This window comes from Coregonus lavaretus (assembly GCF_964263955.1).
Source record: "Coregonus lavaretus genome assembly, chromosome: 23".
In the NCBI taxonomy this organism is placed as follows: Eukaryota; Metazoa; Chordata; class Actinopteri; order Salmoniformes; family Salmonidae; genus Coregonus; species Coregonus lavaretus.
In genome coordinates this window covers 5,359,538-5,383,162 of record NC_140010.1, presented here as the reverse complement: position 1 = coordinate 5,383,162, position 23,625 = coordinate 5,359,538, and the positions used below count along the sequence as shown (strand labels likewise).

Here is a 23,625-nt window from a genome sequence, read left to right as displayed (position 1 = left end):
ATGGTTTGATGAAGAATGCAAAAACCTAAGAAAGAAAATAAATCTTCCCCAATATTTGGAACCAAGGACTGATCACCCCAATCCACAAAAGTGGAGACAAATTTGACCCCAATAACTACCGTGGGATATGCGTCAACAGCAACCTTGGGAAAATCCTCAGCATTATCATTAACAGCAGACTAGTTCATTTCCTCAGTGAAAATAATGTACTGAGCAAATGTCAAATTGGCTTTTTACCAAATTACTGTACGACAGACCACGTATTCACCCTGCACACCCTAATTGACAAACAAACAAAACAAAACAAAGGCAAAGTCTTCTCATGCTTTGTTGATTAAAAAAAAAAGCTTTGAATCAAATTGGCATGACGGTCAGCTATACAAATTGATGGAAAGTGGTGTTAGGGGAAAAACATTCAACATGATAAAATCCCTGTACACAAACAACAAGTGTTCGGTTAAAATTGGCAAAAAACATTCACATTTCTTTCCACAGGGCCGTGGGGTGAGACAGGGATGCAGTTTAAGCCCCACCCTCTTCAACATACATATCAACGAATTGGCGAGGGCACTAGAACAGTCTGCAGCACCCGGCCTGACCCTACTAGAATCTGAAGTCAAATGTCTACTGTTTGCTGATGATCTGGTGCTTCTGTCACCAACCAAGAAGGGCCTACAGCAGCACCTACATATTCTGCACAGATTCTGTCAGACCTGGGCCCTGACTGTAAATCTCAGTAAGACAAAAAATAATGGTGTTCCAATAAAAGGTCCAGTTGCCAGGACCACAAATGCAAATTCCATCTAGACACCGTTGCCCTAGAGCACACAAAAAACTATACATACCTTGGCCTAAACATCAGCGCACAGGTAATTTCCATAAAGCTGTGAACGATCTGAGAGACAAGGCAAGAAGGGCCTTCTATGCCATCAAAAGGAACATGAAATCCGACATACCAATTAATATCTGGCTAAAAATACTTGAATCAGTTATAGAACCCCATTGCCCTTTATGGTTGTGAGGTCTGGGGTCCGCTCACCAACCAAGAATTCACAAAATGGGACAAACACCAAACTTGAGACTCTGCATGCAGAATTCTGCAAAAATATCCTAAGTGTACAACGAAAAACACCAAATAATGCATGCAGCGCAAAATTAGCCGATACCCACTAATTATCAAAATCCAGAAAAGAGCCGTTAAATTCTATAACCACTTAAAATGAAGCGATTCCCAAACCTTCCATAACAAAGCCATCACCTACAGAGAGATTAACTTGGAGAAGAGTCCCCTACGTAAGCTGGTCCTGGGGCTCTGTTCACAAACACAAATAGACCCCACAGAGCACCAGGACAACACCACATTTAGACCCAATCAAATCATGTGAAAACAAAAAGAGAATTACTTGACACATTGTAAAGAATTAACAAAAAAACAGAGCAAACTAGAATGCTATTTGGCCCTAAACAGAGAGTACACAGTGGCAGAATACCTGACCACTGTGACTGACCCAAACTTAAGGAAAGCTTTGACTATGTACAGACTCAGTGAGCATAGCCTTGCTATTGAAAAAGGCCGCCGTAGGCAGACCTGGCTCTCAAGAGAAGACAGGCTATGTGCACACTGCCCACAAAATGAGGTGGAAACTGAGCTGCACTTCCTAACTTCCTGCCAAATGTATGACCATATTAGAGACACATATTTCCCTCACATTACACAGATCCACAAAGAATTAGAAAACAAACCCAATTTTGATAAACTCTCATATCTACTGGGTGAAATACCACAGTGTGCCATCACAGCAGCAAGATTTGTGACCTGTTGCCACAAGAAAAGGGCAACCAGTGAAGAACAAACACCATTGTAAATACAACCCATATTTATGTTTATTTATTTTCCCATTTGTACTTTAACTATTTGCAAATTGTTACAACACTGTATATATACATAATATGACATTTAAAATCTTTATTCTTTTGGAACTTCTTAGTGTAATGTTTACTGTTAATATGTATTGTTTATTTCACTTTTGTTTACTATCTACTTCACTTGCTTTGGCAATGTTAACATATGTTTCCCATGCCAATAAAGCCCTTAAAATGAAATTGAATTGAATTGAGAGAGCAGAGGGCAAGGAGAGAGAGAGAGTGCAGGGAGAGAGAGCAGAGTGCAGGGAGAGAGTGCAGAGGGGTAGGGAGAGAGAGCAGAGGGCAGTGAGAGAGGGCAGAGGGCAGGGAGAGAGGGCAGAGGGCAGCGAGACAGGGCAGAGGGCAGAGAGAGAGAAAGAGAGAGCAGACGGCAGGGAGAGAGAGCAGAGGGCAGTGAGAGAGGGCAGAGGGCAGGGAGAATGAGCAGAGGACAGGGAGAGAGAGCAGAGGGCAGGGAGAGAGAGCAGAGGGCAGGGAGAGAGGGCAGAGGCAGGGAGAGAGAGAAGGCAGAGAGAGCAGAGAGAGAGCAGAGAGAGAGAGTAGAGAGAGAGAGAGAGAGAGAGAGAGAGGGATGGAGAGAGAGAGAGAGAGAGAGAGAGAGAGAGAGAGAGAGAGAGAGAGAGGAATGGAGAGAGAGAGAAGAGAAGAGAGAGAGAGAGAGAAGAGAGAGAGAGAGAGAGAGAAGAGAGAGAGAGAGAGAGAGAGAGAAGAGAGAGAAGAGAGAGAGAGAGAGAGAGAGAGAGAGAGAGAGAGAGAGAGCAGAGAGAGCAGACAGGGACAGGGACAGAGAAGAATCCTCTTGATGAATGATATGTTAATGAGTTACATTACTGTTATAGTGTTAGTAGTCAATACCCCCAGAATCTAACTGCTTTGGAAACAGACAGTGAATTAAGAAGATCAACACTGGTAGCATCCCAAATGGCACCCTATGAGCTCGGTCAAAAGTAGTGCACTATGTAGGGAATAGAGTGCCATTTGGAACAAAGCCTAGGTTCCATAATCAGCAGGGATTTACAGCAGACCAGTGTCGATTCCAGGCAAATTAGACCTAGCCTACTGTTGTACACACTAGGAGAGTTAATGGAGACTCACTGCAGAACACAACACAGTACTAAGGCTTTACAATGAACACAAAAAACAAAAATAATGTTTAATGTTTAACTCTGCACTTCCCAACTTACAGTCAGAGTACCATTTAACACACACACACACACCTCACCTTTCACACACACCTCACCCTTCACACACACCTCACCCTTCACGCACACCTCACCCTTCACGCACACCTCAGTCTTCACACACACCTCAGCCTTCACACACACCTCAGCCTTCACACCACACCTCCCAGCCTTCACACACGCCTCACCCTTCACACACACCTCACCTTTCACAAACGCCTCAAGCCTCACCCTTCACAGATGCCTCAGTCTTCACACACGCCTCAGCCTTCACAAACGCCTCACGCCTCACCCTTCACACACGCCTCACTCTTCATGCACACCTCACCCTTCACACACCTCAGCCTTCACGTACGCCTCACCCCCTTCACACACACCCCACCCTTCACACACACCTCACCCTTCACACACACCTCACCCTTCACGCACACCTCAGTCTTCACACACACCTCAGCCTTCACACACACCTCAGCCTTCACACACACCTCAGCCTTCACACACGCCTCACCCTTCACACGACACCTCAACCTTTCACAAACGCCTCAAGCCTCACCCTTCACAGATGCCTCAGTCTTCACACACGCCTCAGCCTTCACAAACGCCTCACGCCTCACCCTTCACACACGCCTCACTCTTCATGCACACCTCACCCTTCACACACCTCAGCCTTCACGTACGCCTCACCCCTTCACACACACCCCACCCTTCACACACACCTCACCCTTCACGCACACCTCAGTCTTCACACACACCTCAGCCTTCACACACACCTCACCCTTCACACACACCCCACCCTTCACACACACCTCACCCTTCACGTATGCCTCACCCCTTCACGCACGCCTCACCCTTGGCCATCCCCAGTCCGACCCTCTCCACTCCCAGTAGACATCCCCAATAAGGCAACGTGTTAGCTGATTGGCTGCCCTGACGGCTGTGTTCTTCCTCCCACTCCCTCACCTTCCTGGCAACCACCACAGCAACCAACATGATCCTGTCGAGCCCCACCTTCCTCCCCAAGCACTTCCTGGATGGCCGCAACAGCCACCCACACAAATGTACAATTTCAAAACAGACGTCAGTCCCAATGCACACGGGGGCTTCTTCTTTAAAAATAAGTGGCTGAATGTAACCTCTAACATAGGCTGTGTATCCTCTCACCAGACCACAATGCTGCTTAGTTACCAAAATAAACAAGGACACACGTGATGGGACAGGCTGGTGTGTGAACAGCACATGACTAGTGTGGGTATGGCCAGGTTAAGTGGGGTGCAGACCTGAAGCTAGGGCCAGCAGGGACAGACTAAATTGGGTGTTTTTATGCAAAACGATCATTATTTGGCTAATTTGGGGGCCTCAAGGGAAAAAATGGTCCGTTGTGTCAGAAATACAGGGATTTCTGTCCCTAGTCATATTCGCAGTAAGTGTGGTGAGCTACAGGATTAGCCACTCACTCTGACCGCGGCTCCAGCTCCTGCCCTGACTTTCACCTCACAAACCACAGCTGTTCAGTCGGATCTCACATCTCCTCCATGTTGTCTAATTAACCCACATCGTCTTGTGCTCTGCTCCCCAACACCCCTCTCTCTGAACGTAACAGTGTACAATGCAATCGGAAAACATTACACAGGGACAAAAGTATGTATTATTGTACTGGTGTAGATGGTGTTTATGATAGTGTACTAATTTAGACGACAGCTGATCAGGCTCACGTGCTGCCTCTATGAGTTGGCTAGGAGCTTGTTATTGCACATTCACGATAAAGATTTAACCTTTGTAGGTCTCAGAGGGTTGTAAGCTAAGACCAATATTATTGATAGTGTTCTCCTCGCGTGTAATCCGATGCTATGCCAAATGAGAGATAGGGTCAGTCTGTAACCCTAAATAACCTTGGTCGGATTACCTTTAGCCTATGTCCATCATTAGGTGGCAACAGTGTTGACTGGTCTAGGCCTAGATGGTGGTGTTAATGTTGTGGTAGTTTAAAGCAGCCATCAGCCAGTCAGCTGTGGTTCACATTCTGTCTGTAGGACTTGGCAAGGAGACTGTTGCACAACTGCTGACCTTTATAGGTGTCTAAGGGATGCAATATTATTTATTTATCTTTGTGCAATACTTAAGGACAGATATGGTCAGTATGAACTTAGTCAGATTGTCATTACGCTGCGTGTGTGTGTGTGTGTGTGTGTGTGTGTGTGTGTGTGTGTGTGTGTGTGTGTGTGTGTGTGTGTGTGTGTGTGTGTGAGTGTGTGTGTGTGTGTGTTTGTGTGTGAGTGTGTGTGTGTGTGTGTGTGAGTGTGTGTGTGTGTGTGTGTGCCACAATGCTGAATCATCCATCATGGCTAAGCACATTTGAAGAACAGCAGCTTCCCTGAACACATCACACCCCTCTGCTCCGAAAGCCTGTCCTCTCTCTTGTTGATGATCCACAGAACTCCTCAGTGCGTCTCTCCTCCTCTCTACCACTCAGTCCTCCACTAACCTATACCATATAAGACCAGGGAGAATCCTGCCCCGACGGCACCCAAAATGCCATCTCCAATGATGCAAGCCAGAGAGAGTGCAGGAACGTGGTTCTCCTTTGGAAGCCAGAGTAAACATTCTGAAGGAGTAAGATGGGCCTCTGGCTGGCCTCTGGCTGGCTGTGTGGAGCTGTACTGAACAGGCTCAGCTCAGAGCAGCAGCCTGGCTGGAGCGCAATGTTAACCTAAACACACATCTTGGGCCTTAGCTGAGCCTACCTGGCTGGCTGGCTGGCTGGCTGCCACTGTCTCCTAATAAAGGCAGAATGGAGAGACAGCCGGCCAGGGTAGGGTAAAGCCTGTTACTAAGGGGAGGATGGGGTACAGGTAAAGTACTAAGGGGAGGATGGGGTACAGGTAAAGTACTAAGGGGAGGATGGGGTACAGATAAAGTAAGATTACTAAGGGGAGGAGGGGGTACAGATAAAGTAGGGTTGTTACTTAAGGAGATGTGAGCGATTTACCAAGGTAGAGTCTTGGTTTTTGGTATTGGTCCTGTTTCCATGTGACTGTGTAATCCCCCTCAGGTGCTGACTGAGAATATGGAAGATACCACCACTCTCTCTGGCCTGAGCCTTTTAGCTACTATAGGAGATATACAGGATATCATCCCCCTTGGAGTTTTTCCTATTTTGCTGCATTACAACCTCTAATTTAAATGCAAAGCTCCACAGCGGAGATTGGAGTATCTGTCCATGAGTCCACTTTAAGCCGTACACTACACAGAGCTGGGCTTTACGGACGAGTGGCCAGAAAAAAGCCATTGCTTAAAGAAAAACATAAGCAAACACGTTTGGTGTTCGCCAAAAGCCATGTGGGAGACTCCTCAAACATATGGAAGAAGGTACTCTGGTCAGATGAGACTAAAATTGAGCTTTTTGGCCATCAAGGAAAACGCTATGTCTGGCGCAAACCCAAAACCTCTCATCACCCCGAGAACACCATCCCATAGTGAAGCATTGTGGTGGCAGCATCATGCTGTAGGGATGTTTTTCATCGGCAAGGACTGGGAAACTGGTCAGAATTTAAGGAATGATGGATGGCGCTAAATACAGGGAAATTCTTGAGGGAAACCTGTTTCAGTCTTCCAGAGATTTGAGACTGGGACGGAGGTTCACCTTCCAGCAGGACAATTACCCTATGCATACTGCTAAAGCAACACTCAAGTGGTTTAAGGGGAAACATTTAAATGTCTTGGAATGGCCTAATCAAAGCCCAGACCTCAATCCAATTGATAATCTGTGGTATGACTTAAAAGATTGCTGTACACCAGCGGAACCCATCCAACTTGAAGGACCTGGAGCAGTTTTGCCTTGAAGAATGGGCAAATATCCCAGTGGCTAGATGTGCCAAGCTTATAGAAACATACCTCAAGAGACTTGCAGCTGTAATTGCTGCAAAAGGTGGCTCTCAAAGTATTGACTTTGAGGGGGTGAATAGTTATGCACGCTCAAGTTTTTTTTTTTCTTTTTTTTTCTTGTTTGTTTCACAATAAAATATATTTTGCATATTCAAAGTGGTAGGCATGTTGTGTAAATCAAATGATACAAATCACCCCAAAATCCATTTTAATTCCAGGTTGTAAGGCAACAAAATAGGAAAAATGCTAAGGGGGGTGAATACTTTGAACTGAGTGTTCAAAACATAAGGATCACTTTCCTAATATTGAGTTGCACCCCCTTTTGCCCTCAGAACAGCCTCAATTCGTCGGGGCATGGACTCTACAAGGTGTCGAAAGCGTTCCACAGGGATGTTGGCCCATGTTGACTCCAATGCTTTCCACAGTTGTGTAAAGTTGTCCTTTGGGTGGTGGACCATTCTTGATACACACAGGAAACTGTTTAACATGGAAAAACTCAGCAGTGTTACAGTTCTTGGCACACTCAAACCAGTGTGCCTGGCACCTACTACCATACCCCATTCGAAGGCACTGGAAAGTATTCAGACCCCTTGACTTTTTCCACATTTTGTTACGTTACAGCCTTAATCTAAAATGGATTAAAACAAAATCCTCAGCAATCTACACACAATACCCCATAATGACGAAGCGAAAACAGGTTTTTGCAAATGTATTGAAAATAAAAAACAGAAATACCTTATTTACATAAGTATTCAGACCTTTTGCTATGAGACTCGAAATTGAGCTCAGGTGCATCCTGTTTCCATTGATCATCCTTTAGATGTTTCTACAACTTGATTGGAGTCCACCTGTGGTAAATTCTATTGATTGGACATGATTTGGAAAGGCACACACCTGTCTATACAAGGTCCCACAGTTGACAGTGCGTGTCAGAGCAAAAACCAAGCCACGAGGTCGAAGGAATTGTCCGTAGAGCTCCGAGACAGCATTGTGTCGAGGCACAGATCTGGGGAAGGGTACCAAAAAATATCTGCAGCATTGAAGGTCCCCAAGAACACAGTGGCCTCCATCATTCTTAAATGGAAGATGTTTGGAACCACCAAGACTCTTCCTAGAGCTGTCCGCACGGCCAAACTGAGCAATCGGGGGAGAAGGGCCTTGGTCAGGGAGGTGACCAAGAACCCAATGGTCAATCCGACAGAGCTCTAGAGTTCCTCTATGGAGATGGGAGAACCTTCCAGAAGGACAACCATCTCTGCAGCGCTCCACCAATCAGGCCTTTATGGTAGAGTTGCCAGACGGAAACCACTCCTCAGCAAAAGGCACATGACAGCCCGCGCTTGGAGTTTGCCAAAAGGCACCTAAAGACTCTCAGACCTTGAGAAACAAGATTCTCTAGTCTGATGAAACCAAGATTAAACTATTTGGCCTGAATGCCAAGCATCACGTCTGGAGGAAACCAGGCACCATCCCTATGGTGAAGCATGGTGGTGGCAGCATCATGCTGTGGGGATGTTTTTCAGCGCAGGGACTGGGAGACTAGTCAGGATCGAGGCAAAGATGAATGGAGCACAGAGTACAGAGAGATCCTTCATGAAAATCTGCTCCAGAGTGCTCAGGACCTCAGACTGGGGTGAAGGTTCACCTTCCAACAGGACAATGACACTAAGCACACAGCCAAGACAACGCACAAGTGGCTTCAGGACAAGTCTCTGAATGTCCTTGAGTGGCCCAGCCCGGACTTAAACCCGATCGAACATCTCTGGAGAGACCTGAAAATAGCAGTGCAGCAACGCTCCCCATCCAACCTGACAGAGCTTGAGAGGATCTGCAGAGAAGAATGGGAGAAACTCCCCAAAAACAAATATTCACCCTCTGAATGGCACACATACACAAACGATGTCTCAATTGTCTCAATGCTTAAAATTCCTTCTTTAACCTGTCTCCTCCCCTTCATCTACACTGATCGAAGTGGATTTAACAAGTGACATCAATAAGGGATCATAACGTTCCCCTGGATTCACCTGGTCAGTCTATGTCATGGAAAGAGCAGGTGTTCATAATGTTTTGTACACTGAGTAAACTCTACAGTACATCAACATGCCATGGCGATTTTGTAGAGCACATCTACAACAGCTCTTCATCATGTGGAGGTTTCAAGGCCACGGTGCTTAAGAAATCAGCATAATAGAGTCCATCTCTGACATGCGAACGTCCTCAATCAGATGAGGCTGGTGGGTAGAGATATAGGAGGACGAGCTCATTGTAATGCCTGGAATTGAATGGATGGAAAGGTTTCCATGTGTTTGATACCATTGCACTTATTCCATACCAGCCATTAAAATGAGTCGTATCGCCGCCCACCACCTGACATCAATTGATAGTTGTCTATGTGGTTTACGTGAGTAATTCCACTGCAGAGCTTAGTGTTGTGTTTGTGACCACAGGACAGAGTGGAACAAAGAGCCATACTGTTTACCATCGGTTTCCATAGCTGTTGGAAAATACCTACTGCATAGCCGCGGGTGCTGAGGGTGCTGCAACATCCCCTGATGAATCGAAATTTAAAAAATATATATTTTATTTTATAAAAAACATTTTCCCCTCCAAATGTGTGAACTAGGCCTTTAATGACTCCTGTATGAGCAGAGAACAACACTCCTCAATGGCAGATAAACAGGCATCTGTGTTACTGGTAACTATTGTAGCATGTCATTGTAGTGAAGACTACCAGTAGAAAGCATAGTACAGTGGGGAAAAAAAGTATTTAGTCAGCCACCAATTGTGCAAGTTCTCCCACTTAAAAAGATGAGAGAAGCCTGTAATTTTCATCATAGGTACACGTCAATTATGACAGACAAATTGAGGGAAAAAAATCCAGAAAATCACATTGTAGGATTTTTAATGAATTTATTTGCAAATTATGGTGGAAAATAAGTATTTGGTCACCTACAAACAAGCAAGATTTCTGGCTCTCACAGACCTGTAACTTCTTCTTTAAGAGGCTCCTCTGTCCTCCACTCGTTACCTATATTAATGGCACCTGTTTGAACTTGTTATCAGTATAAAAGACACCTGTTCACAACCTCAAACAGTCACACTCCAAACTCCACTATGGCCAAGACCAAAGAGCTGTCAAAGGACACCAGAAACAAAATTGTAGACCTGCACCAGGCTGGGAAGACTGAATCTGCAATAGGTAAGCAGCTTGGTTTGAAGAAATCAACTGTGGGAGCAATTATTAGGAAATGGAAGACATACAAGACCACTGATAATCTCCCTCGATCTGGGGCTCCATGCAAGATCTCACCCCGTGGGGTCAAAATGATCACAAGAACGGTGAGCAAAAATCCCAGAACCACACGGGGGGACCTAGTGAATGACCTGCAGAGAGCTGGGACCAAAGTAACAAAGCCTACCATCAGTAACACACTACGGCGCCAGGGACTCAAATCCTGCAGTGCCAGACGTGTCCCCCTGCTTAAGACAGTACATGTCCAGGCCCGTCTGAAGTTTGCTAGAGTGCATTTGGATGATCCAGAAGAGAATTGGGAGAATGTCATATGGTCAGATGAAACCAAAATATGACTTTTTGGTAAAAACTCAACTCGTCGTGTTTGGAGGACAAAGAATGCTGAGTTGCATCCAAAGAACACCATACCTACTGTGAAGCATGGGGGTGGAAACATCATGCTTTGGGGCTGCTTTTCTGCAAAGGGACCAGGACGACTGATCCGTGTAAAGGAAAGAATGAATGGGGCCATGTATCGTGAGATTTTGAGTGAAAACCTCCTTCCATCAGCAAGGGCATTGAAGATGAAACGTGGCTGGGTCTTTCAGCATGACAATGATCCCAAACACACCGCCCGGGCAACGAAGGAGTGGCTTCGTAAGAAGCATTTCAAGGTCCTGGAGTGGCCTAGCCAGTCTCCAGATCTCAACCCCATAGAAAATCTTTGGAGGGAGTTGAAAGTCCGTGTTGCCCAGCGACAGCCCCAAAACATCACTGCTCTAGAGGAGATCTGCATGGAGGAATGGGCCAAAATACCAGCAACAGTGTGTGAAAACCTTGTGAAGACTTACAGAAAACATTTGACCTGTGTCATTGCCAACAAAGGGTATATAACAAAGTATTGAGAAACTTTTGTTATTGACCAAATACTTATTTTCCACCATCATTTGCAAATAAATTCATAGAAAATCCTACAATGTGATTTTCTGGAATATTTTTCCTCATTTTGTCTGTCATAGTTGACGTGTACCTATGATGAAAATCACAGGCCTCTCTCATCTTTTTAAGTGGGAGAACTTGCAAAATTGGTGGCTGACTAAATACTTTTTTTCCCCACTGTACCTGGTGTACTAAAGCATAGACCTAGTACCTGACCACAGTAATCCATTGAATTGCACACGGTCAAAGGTCAAAGCCTGGAATATGTTCAGTGACCATCCCAATAATCTCTCTTTTCTCCTAAAGTGTGCAAATCTAAAAGCAACCAAAGCTTGTTTACATGTCCTCTTACTGGGCCAGTCAAAGACAACCGTGTGTGTGTCTGTGTGTGATTGTGTGTGTGTTTATGTGCGTGTGCGTTTGTGTGTGTGTGTGTGCGTTTGTGCATTCGTGTGTGCGTGCATGTTTCCTACAGAGGGAGACAGTGTGGTGAAGACAGGGTTAAGCATTCGGGCAGCAGCAGTGGTAAACCTTTTTATTGTGATGGAGGTGACAGTGCAGGACTCTAAACGAAATCCAGCGGCCCCAGTCCCTTCCAGCAGGCCCTCATACTCACTGTCTACGTCCCAAACGGCACACTATTTCCTACATAGTGCACTGGGGCCCTGGTCAAAAGTGGTGCACTATATAGGGAATAGGGTGCCATTTGGGATGCTAAAACAACAAAGACTTAGAGAAATGAAGGCTGGACCCGCTGGACAGCATTGGAACACACACACACACGCACACGCACACACACACACACACATCGGAACGACACACTGTCCAAACCCATTCCTGCAGCATCTGCTTCATAGCAGCCTTATTCAACTCATCTGATATTAAAACAAATAGTAGGGTTTTCTATGAGGAAAGCAAGGAGGGGGCACACACACACACACACACACACACACAGGGTCAAAACAGAGTTTGGTCTTTAGAGCAGTGTGATCTATGGTCTGCAGTAGACAGGTGATGCCTCAGTCTTAGCCCCAGGCCAGCATAGTAGAATCTTAGTTTAGTAGAATCAGAGTTTTGGAACCGCCTCTGTTTGGGGCAATGATACACTATTAGAAGTTAAGGTGCTGGAAGAACCATCACAAAAAGGTTCCGGCGGAACCTTTCCAGTTGAAAAAGGTTCCTTGAGGAACCCCTCAGAAAAGGGTCTTTGCAGAACCCCTGTGTACATGTTCAAACCGGAACCTTTTTGTTGAATTTTGAACCTTTTTAACAATATATTGTAGAGCTGGCAGCCTATCAGATTGGAGGTGTGGCTTTCAGATAGTTATTTTAGGTCACCCGTTAGCGTAAATGTCATTCCTGATCATCATGTAAACTTTGTACACCGCAAATAAAAAATGTCCTTCAATATTTATGCATATTACATATTCTAATATAATATTAACTTTGCTGATAACATACAGTAACAAAGTGGTAACTATTCCAACTTTGGGATTTGCATCGGCTCCTGAGGAGCTTCTACACCTCTGTTAACCTCATTGAAGCGACAAAACTGTCAGTGTTCAACGACGACAATACAACAGAACAGATTAACAGGAATGACTTTTACTCTCACGGGAGGCCCAAAAAGTATATATATCGTAAAGACACGCCCCTACTAAGCAAAGCCTCCACTCCAGGGTTCCTCCAGGAACCCGTTGCTACATTGAACCATTAAAGGTTCCTCCAAGAACCCCTCAACTAAACGAAGGTGCAAATACAGTATGACTGACTAGCAATGGTTCCTTGAGGAACTCCAGGGGTTCCTTGAGGATCTCCAAGGTTCCTCGAGTCACCACTAATTCTAAGAGCATAGCAAATGTAGAGCAGAGCCCTAGGCCTGTTGTCAGTAGGGAGATATAAGCTGACAACATTACATTTGTTAGTTTTATATGATGCCCCGCTCCTGTGTAACCTCGCACAGGAACTAGGCTAAACCACTGATGTCACGTAAGATAATTGATTGAATTACAGCGGAGTTTGTTGTCTTTAGTCTACTGGAGCAGATGGCAGTATTGTCTCTATTTAAAAGCACTGCATACTTTGGCGATGTTACATAAACTAAATGGTAGAGCACTTCAATTAGACTTATATCAACATCACGGCCCGGGATTTGCATTTTGTGTCACATTCAATGAAGAGGTGTGCATACTGTACATCCTATGAATGATGCGATCCATATCTAAATCATATACATACACCTCAACATTGACAGATGAATGAATATGACCAAGTACTAGACTAGCAAGTCTTCAGTAAACAAAAGGAGGACTGAAGGTCAGGGCCGGACTAATGCATTTCGGGCCCCGGTGCACCTACCTCCAGGGGCCCCTCAAAAATTGTGCAGTTTTAAAGCAAATGTTCTGCTATTCTACACATTTTGCCATTGCTTATGATGTGTTAATATGCTATTTGGGGGCCCCCCGACCTCCAGGCCCCCCTCCCCAAAAAATAACACAATTGTTTGTATTTTTTGGTTGGGGGCCCCCAGTGCATGTACCCTACGTGCCTGTTCGGTAATCAAGCCCTGATGAAGGTAATGCACTTACTTTTCCTTGGTTTCATCTACATTCAATCTCTCAGCATGAGATTGAGAGGGTGGTGCAACACCACAATAGTGAAGTCCACCTGTACTGAAAAATAACAGTTCAGGGTTTTGAAGCCAAGGAAGGAAAATACTATTATTTGTCCAGCAGGGGGCCAGGAGTCTGGTCAGTGGTGAGCAGGCTGGAGGTACAGGAGGTGCAGGTGGGACAGGGTTACGGTCCACACCTTTCCAAAGCGGCACCAGGATCCAGCCTCATCCAAGATGGAGAAGATAGTTTCAGCAGCCAACGATTATAGAACAGTGCTTTCCAGACCACTCTGGAGAGACTACTCTGGAGAGAGCTGGGACAAATAAATCAGTCCAGGAATGAGAGACAGCAGAGAAAAGATGAGAGGGGAAGAGAGGGGTAAAGAGAGGGGGACAGGGAATGGGGTGAGGGAGGGAGTGAGAGAGGAGGAGGAGAGAGAAAATAAACAGGGATGCTAAAAAAAATAAGCAGGTGGTTCTGTTCTTCAAACTATTCCAAAAGTTCTACGTTCCTCAGATTCCACTTTAAGATAGTCCAACAATCCATTCACCGATCCGCTGTCCCTGCCTGCCGGATTTTCAACATGTCCGTTCTAACTAACCACTAACATTAGGCCCCTGACAGTCTCTGAGAGAGAGAGGCCGGCTTTGCGCACTTTCGTGACTGTGCTGAGGAGGGACTGTGTGCCAAAAGCGGCGTGGTGGTAACCTCATACAGGAGCAACCATGTATGGGCTGAAGAGAGGAGCTTTGATAGCAGGGAATCTGCCATAAATAGCCAGGGAGAAGTCTAGCTCAGAGGGAGAGAGGGATCAAATCAGCTGTTAGAACAACAATCCGGTCCTACCACTGCAGCTCCAGCAGTCCACACACACAGGGCTCCACTTCCACCACTCTGGGAAGAGCAGGGGCATCTAATGCCAACTCACCACCATATATCTACACTGAGTATACCAAACATTAGGAACACAGGGTGTCGAAAGCGTTCCACAGGGATACTGGCCCACGTTGACTCCAATGCCTCCCACAGTTGTGTCAAGTCGGCTGGATGTCATTTGGGTGGTGGACCATTCTTGATACACACGGGAAACTGTTGAGCGTAAAAAACTCAGCACTGTTGCAGTTCTTGACACAAACCGGTGCGCCTGGCACCTACTACCATACCCCAATCAAAGGCACTTCAATATTTTGTCTAGCCAGTTCACCCTCAGGATGGCACACATACACAATCCATGTCTCAATTATCTCAAGGCTTAAAAAATCATTCTTTAACCCGTCTCCTCCCCTTCGTCTACACTGATTGAAGTGGATTTAACAAGTGACATCATTAAGGGATCATAGCTTTCACCTGGATTCACCTGGTCAGTCTGTGTCATGGAAAGAGCAGGTGTTCCTAATGTTTTGTGCACTTAGTGTATAACACAAATTAGTGCAGCAGACATATGGGGTGTTTCTCTACGGAACAATAAAAAACAAGAGCTGCTGACTAACAGAAAAGCAGATTTGTGACAAAAGAATACCAAGTTGTAGACACACTCTATACTTCCAATGATGATTTGGTATCACCAAGGTTTGGGCACAAACAGTGCATTCCTTTACAGAACACATCAACACTGAATAGAAACTCAGACTGGTCAAGATTAGAGCCATAGATTTAGACAGTTGGGACCACAGAGGTCCTACTGAATTCAAAGTCCTAATTATATGGCTGGGACCATGGTTTGTACATTGAGGTTTCATCATTATGATGCATTTACATGAAACTTAACAATTCTATGGCAGCCATGTTAGCACCGCATTAAACATTACATGGGGAATATTTGAATAATGCTATGTAACTGAATGTCTAGAATTAGAACAATATTCAACATTCTAAAAGTTGGCACAACTCTTCTGTTCTATGCATCTTTAACCGTGAACCTGACCGTCTGCCCGTAATATTTTATGAGGGCAGTAGATATGTGAGAATGTGAGACCCCACAGGATTGCTAGCTCCAGTGTTGTTTATGCAAGGGTTTTGATTACCCAGAAGTGTCTGTAGAGTGCTCATACCTCGGGGGTAAATATTTATCAAAAGCCCAGGCCATAATAAATGTTTTTTTAAGATCGAAGAAGCTCGAACACAACGTTTGGCACTTTGTTTCAATGTCTATAGTCTATATCTGCATATCACATGTACTGTGTTCATATGGGTATGAGCAGTATAGACTCAGTTTATTAGGTACACCACCCCGTTCATGAAAATGTATCGCTCCTACAGTCAGTGAGTCATGTGGCAGTGGCTTGCTATTAAAAGCAGGCAGACAGGCATCGAGTCATTCAGTTACTGTTCGATTGAACGTTAGAATGGGTAGAACGAGTGACCTAAGCAACTTTGAGCGTGGTATGATCGTCGGTGCCAGGCACGCCGGTTCCAGTATCTCAGAAACGACTGCCCTTCTGGGCCTTTCACGCACGACAGTGTCTAGGGTTTAACGAGAATGGTGCGACAAACAAAAAACATCCAGTCAGCGACACTCCTGTGTGCGAAAACAGCTTTGTTGATGAGAGAGTTCGAAGGAGAATGGCAAGAATCGTGCAAGCTAACAGGCGTGCCACAAACAGACAAATAACGGTGCATTACAACAGCAGTGTGCAGAACGGCATCTCGGAACGCACAACTCGTCGATCTTTGTCACGGATGGGCTATTGCAGCAGATGACCACACCGGGTTCCACTCCTATCAGATAAAAACAAGAAGAAGCGGCTCCAATGGGCACGCGATCACCAACAGATTAAAAAGTACCTTAGTACCATAGCAGTTCAAATGTAATGCATTACAACAACCCTTAGTTCTACCCTATAGCAGAATCGAATCTCAATACAAATAGAATCGTGGTGCGTGAAGAATCACAATGTATATCGTATCGTGACCTATATATCTTAATATGGATCATATCGTGAAGTCCCTGCCAAAACCCAGCCCTATAGAACATACACATAAGAGTCAGAGACAGAAGGCAGACAGCCCTTGTTGAGACAGCCCCTTGTTAGCTGAGGGAAGGAACACAGACTGTTTTACAAAGTTTGCATCCCAAATCCAAATGGCATCCTATTCCTGGCCTATATAGTGCACTACTTTTGACCAGGGCCCATAGGGAATAGGGTGCCATTTGAGACTGACCCCTTGTTAGCTAAGGGAATAGCTACAGACTGTATGACACAGTCCCTTCTCAGTCCCATGTATTTGTATGTGTCCCAAATTGCACCCGATTTCCTATATAGTGCACTTCTTTTGACCAGAACCCTATGAGACCTGGTCAAAAGTAGTGCATTATATAGTGAATAGGGTGCCATTTGGGACGCAATCATAGTCTCCTCTCCCATGTATTTGGAAGAGATCCATGAGGAGTCAGGCGGATTGATAACATGGCGTGCGCTTCCTCCTTCCATAGGTCAGCCAGCTGATGGGTGAAAGGGAGCAGGGTCAGGTTCACAGCAGAACAGAACAGGTCATGCTTTTCAGTTCCTCTGTCACCCAGGCAGTATGATGAACAAATTACTGTCTGTATAAACCCTGCAGTACCTCCAATGTGTTTTATAAATGTTAGTCGCCATCTAGTGGACTAAGACTGCTATTGCATGGCCAGAGCAACATGAGTTCAATTCAAGACCATATAATTCCCCCCCCCCCCTAATTATTTTACTCTATTATTGCTGAAATGTTGAATGGCCAACAGCAGGCTGCAATCACAGCAAGGTTTTCTACAGAGAATTCATATAATAAAATAAAAATGTAGTGATATACAAGCTGATCTTGGCAGAAATTACAGGTTATCAGTGTTGTGTTCCGAGACCAACTCAAGAGGTACAGTGGATCACTGTTCCAGGGAGACAGTGGATCACTGTTCCAGGGAGACAGTGGATCACTGTCCCAGGGAGTCAGTGGATCACTGTTCCAGGGAGACAGTGGATCACTGTTACAGGGAGTCAGTGGATCACATATGGAATGGGTTCAGAGTCTGGGGTGTGGCTCATTCCAAGCCCCTCTCTTTGGGGTTAGGGTATAGGCAGAGAAATGGAGTGGGTTAGTCTCCAAAGTCAGGGCGCTCCGAACGCTCCACCCCAGACACAGAGGCTGTGAGAAGAGACTAGGAAACGGGCAACTGACTGACAAGATTCTTAAATTCCCCAGCATCAAGAGTGGATTAACAGGTGTGCTGCTGTAAAAGAATACATGCACTGTTTACACACTGACTGACTGCAGATCTGGAGAATGAGGCAGCTGTGATGGACTGTCAACAGCTGGGTGTATCTACAACACATCTACAACACATCTACAACACATCTACAACACATCTACAACACATCTACAACACATCCACAACACATTTTCAACACATCTACAACACATCTACAGCACATCCACAACACATTTTCAACACATCTACAACACATCTACATCACATTTTCAACACATCTACAACACATCTACAACACATCCACAACACATCTACAAAACATTTTCAACACATCTACAGCACATCTACAACACATCTACAGCACATCCACAACACATTTTCAACACATCTACAACATATCTACAACACATCCACAACACATTTTCAACACATCTACAACACATTTTCAACACATCTACAACATATCTACAACACATCTACAACATATCTACCATACATTCAGATACACAGTCTGTGTGTTCCAAATGGCACCTTATTCTCTATTGAGCCGTGGGGCCCTAATCAAAAGTAGTACACTATATATTGAATAGGGTGTCATTTGGGACACAGCCAGAGTTTGCTGAATGTGTAGCTTACCTCCTATAAATCCTGGTACCATTCTAAATATGTCACTAAGTTGCTGCTGAGACAGAGTTGCACAACATAATGTCTGCCGTTCTCAGAGTGGATTTTCAGCATTATCAAGAAGTCCATGCAAGCTGATTTAGTTGAGCCTCAAAGATTAGTATATCCTATGCCGTGACTTATAAACTAACCCTACATATTACATGACCTAACTTTGTAAGTCTGAACCATAGTTAAGTTTACCTTATACATGGTTATGGCTATAATCTCTGAACAGCGTAATATCTGTTCTGGTTCTTTCAAAGTAGAAAAGCCCGGTACTGTGATATAGCCCACTGGGCAGAAACTGGTTGAGTCAAATCGAATCAAATCCAAATCAAATGTTATTGGTCACATGAATAAAACCTTACCGTGAAATGCTTACTTACAAGCCCTTAACCAACAATGCTGTTTTAAGAAAAATAAGAGTTAAGAAAATATTTACTAAATAAACTAAAGTAAAACAAATAAAAGAGCAACAATAAAATAACAATAACGAGGCTATATACAGAGGGTACCGATATCGAGTCAATGTGCGGGGGTACAGGTTAGTCGAGGTAATTGAGGTAATATGTACATGTAGGTGGGGGTAAAGTGATTATTCATAGATAATAAACAGCGAGTAGCAGCAACGTAAAAAGGGGGGGGATCAATGCAAATAGTCTGGGTAGCCATTTGATTAGATGTTCAGGAGTCTTATGGCTTGGGGGTAGAAGCTGTTAAGAAGCCTCTTGGACCTAGACTTGGCGCTCTGGTGCCGCTTGCTGTGCAGTAGCAGAGAGAACAGTCTATGACTAGGGTGGCTGGAGTCTTTGGCAATTTTTAGGGCCTTCCTCTGACACCGCCTGGTATAGAGGTCCTGGATGGCAGGAAGCTTGGTCACAGTGATGTACTGAGCCGTACGCACTACCCTCTGTAACGCCTTGCGGTCAGAGGCCGAGCAGATGCCATAGCAGGCGGTGATGCAACCAGTCAGGATGCTCTCGATTGTGCAGCTGTATAACTTTTTGAGGATCTGAGGACCAATGCCAAATCTTTTCAGTCTCCTGAGGGGGAATAGGTGTTGTTGTGCCCTCTTCACGACTGTCTTGGTGTGTTTGGACCATGATAGTTCGTTGGTGATGTGGACACCAAGGAACTTGAAGCTCTCAACCTGCTCCACTACAGCCCCGTCGATGAGAATGGGGGCGTGCTCGGCACTCCTTTTCCTGTAGTCCACGATCATCTCCTTTGTCTTGATCACGTTGAGGGAGAGGTTGTTGTCCTGGCACCACACTGCCAGGTCTCTGACCACCTCCCTATAGGCGGTCTCATCGTTGTTGGTGATCAGGCCTACCACTGTTGTGTCGTCGGCAAACTTAATGATGGCGTTGGAGTCGTGCTTGGCCACGCAGTCATGGGTGAACAGGGAGTACAGGAGGGGACTGAGCACGCACCCCTGAGGGGCCCCCATGTTGAGGATCAGCGTGGCAGATGTGTTGTTACCTACCCTTACCACCTGGGGGCGGCCCGTCAGGAAGTCCAGGATCCAGTTGCAGAGGGAGGTGTTTAGTCCCAGGGTCCTTAGCTTAGTGATGAGCTTTGAGGGCACTATGGTGTTGAACGCTGAGCTGTAGTCAATGAACAGCATTCTCACATAGGTGTTCCTTTTGTCCAGGTGGGAAAGGGCAGTGTGGAGTGCAATAGAGATTGTGTCATCTGTGGATCTGTTGGGGCGGTATGCAAATTGGAGTGGGTCTAGGGTTTCTGGAATGATGGTGTTGATGTGAGCCATGACCAGCTTTTCAAAGCATTTCATGGCTACAGATATAAGTGCTACGGGTCGGTAATCATTTAGACAGGTTACCTTGGCGTTCTTGGTCACAGGGACTATGGTGGTCCGCTTGAAACATGTAGGTATTACAGACTTGGCCAGGGACAGGTTGAACATTTCAGTGAAGACACTTGCCAGTTGGTCAGCGCATGCTCGGCGTAAACTTCCTGGTAATCCGTCTGGTCCTGCGGCCTTGTGAATGTTGACCTGTTTAAAGGTCATACTCACATCAGCTACGGTGAGCGTGATCACGTTACGGCGAGCGTGAGTCAACGTTGATTCCACATCATTTCAACCAAAAAATTAAATGTGATGACATTGAATCAACGTGGAAATCTGATTTGCAAAAACTTATCAAAGTAAGGGGATTTCGTCATTTTTTCACCCAACTTGTAACCTAAATCCTATGACAGGGTGAAATGTTTTGTTGATTTAACGTTGAATTCAGGTTAGTTGACAACTCAACCAAATGTAAATCAAAACTAGACGTTGAACTGACCTCTGTGCCCAGTGGGAGTCTACCACTTACTAGTATGCACTTACTAGTATGCTACAGATGTACTATAAGGTCATTGGTCACTATGATCGTTGATAGATCTCTCCACACTATTCTTGCTCTGACACACACACACACACACACACACACACACACACACCTTATCTACTGTAGTCCTCATAGAAGGATTTCCAAACAGCATACTCCACAGGACATCCATGGCCACAGGAGAGTGTCATCACAACCACTATCATTCCCTGGGTGTGTCCAAGGAATCTGCAGCCTTCCAGTCAGTTGGTTGACCCAGTGCCAGCTAGCGTTCTGTGCTCCCTCTACTGCTGCTGCCGTGTGCTGGCCGTCTGAGGAAGACAGACATCTCAGATGGGCTGCACGAGCAAAGTCAACACTATTCACGTGGTTGGTGTATGCTACTTTAGTTGACGTCATTTGCACCCTATCCTCATTAGGCCTACCGTAACGTCTCGCATGCATCTAATAATGTGATGATTACTACTGATTGAATATATGAGCACACATTGGGAACGTGATTGCATAGCATAGTCTATCTACGAAGTGTTAATTCAAAATTAGAATGAAATCTAAACATTGGTCAAATGAAGCAACAAAAACTACTTAGCCTTATCTGTGTGTTTTACCTGTATCTCTCGATGGAGCTTTTTTTTATAACTTAATGCCGCTTCCGCCCATTCTGTCGCCTGTTCTTCTTGACAAGAGGAAAAACACGGGATGTGTGGAAAGAAGATTAAGAAGAAAAAAAAACGTATAGGTAGCTAAAATCTAAATGTACAGAAGTGTACTCCTGGTCCGGGGACTGATTCTACGTGGCACCAGCGACTGAGTGCCAAATTCACGCGCTGAATCTCTCCGCGCATTTGTCTCTCCGCGCATTTGTCGTGACAGCGGTCCACCAGCCGTCTCTCTCTCTCTCTCTCTCTCTCTCTCTCTCTCTCTCTCTCTCTCTCTCTCTCCACAACAAAACCTATATACTGTAGCAATTGAGCCTGGGGGACGAGATTACAACAGTCTTAACATGGAGGGACGGATGAATGCCATTTATCAAGCATGTTCATATGTATGCCTATAGTGTCAATTTGGTTAGTCACACTTCAATAAGTAGAATGTTTCTGCAAATAGAAGCCATAAATAGAGGTGAGTAGTCTAGTTTTGTCATTCTAGGAGACTTCTGCCGTCAAAGGCTGCGTTTTCACTGGTGGCCTTATTCTGATTATTTTTCCACTAATTGGACTTTTGACCAATCAGATCAGCTCTTTTGACAATAATTGGGGAAAAAGATCAGAATTGGGCTGCCAGTGAGATTCAGATTCCTAGGCTAGCTAAACTACTGTAGAAATCACCATGAAGCATGTGCTGTGAAGTGTTGACTTGGCCAAGCAAGGAGGACAAATTAGCCAACATATTCCAGACAGTCTAATCTAAAATGTCCATAGCTGTATTCTGAGCAAGCATAACCTTATGGTGTGTATCCAAATCCCAAATGGCATCCTATTCCCTATGTAGTGCACTACTTTTAAACAGAGCCTATAGGGAATAGGGTGCTATTTGGGACATATAGGATACATTTGCTGTCCTTCTACACTACATGACCAAAAGTATGTGGACACCTGCTTGTCAAACATCTCATTCCAAAATCATGGGCATTAATATGGAGTTGGTCCTCCCTTTGCTGCTATAACAGCCTCCACTCTTCTGGGAAGGCTTTCCACCAGATGTTGGAACATTGCTGTGGGGACTTGCTTCCATTCAGCCACAAGAGTATTAGTGAGGTCGGGCACTGATGTTGGGCGATTAGGCCTGGCTCGCAGTCGGTGTTCCAATTAATCCCAAAGGTGTTCGATGGGGTTGAGGTCAGGGCTCTGTGCAGGCCAGTCAAGTTCTTCCACACCGATCTCGACAAACCTTTTCTGTATGGACCTCACTTTCTGCACAGGGGTATTCGGGCAGGTAGCGTTCTCCTGGCATCCACACAGATTCGTCCGTTGGACTGCCAGATGGTGAAGCGTGATTCGAGCGTGATTCATCACTCCAGCGAACGCGTTTCCACTGCTCTAGAGTCCAATGGTGTCGAGCTTTACACCTCTCCAGGTGACCCTTGACATTGCGCACAGTGATCTTAGGCTTGTGTGCGGCTGCTCGGCCATGGAAACCCATTTCATGAAGCTCCTGGCGAACAGTTCTTGTTCTGGCGTTGCTTCCAGAGGCAGTTTGGAACTCGGTAGCGAGTGTTGCAACCGAGGACAGACGATTTTTACACACTACGTACATCAGCACTCGGCGGTCCTGTTCTGTGAGCTTGTGTGGCCTACCACTTCGCGGCCGAGCCGTTGTTGCTCCTAGACGTTTCCACTTCACAATAACAGCACTTACAGTTGACCGGGGCAGCTCTAGCAGGGCAGAAATGTGACAAACTGACTTGTTGTAAAGGTGGCATCCTATGACGGTGCCACGTTGAAAGTCACTGAGCTCTTCAGTATGGGCCATTCTACTGCCAATGTTTGTCTATGGCGATTGCATGGCTGTGTGCTCGATTTTATACACCTGTCAGCAACGGGTGTGGCTGAAATAGCCGAATCCACTAATTTGAAGGTGTGTCCACATATTTTTGTATATATAGTGTTTTTAAATGTTGCAATAACTTTTGTCTTGAGAGTAGTGTAGC

The 23,625-nt window shown here is 45.3% G+C and overlaps 1 protein-coding gene across 1 annotated transcript in view; it reads right to left on the bottom strand.

The window, feature by feature from the left end:
* LOC311150658 (uncharacterized protein) overlaps positions 1-21,820 on the bottom strand; it is a gene marked incomplete at both ends in the record, with an annotated part of 102,723 nt that extends 80,903 nt beyond the window's left edge. Inside the window, 1 exon segment of the mRNA XM_084188156.1 lies at positions 21,736-21,820. Coding sequence (XP_084044282.1) covers positions 21,736-21,820 — 85 coding nt within the window.
* Between the last annotated feature and the right edge of the window lie 1,805 nt (positions 21,821-23,625).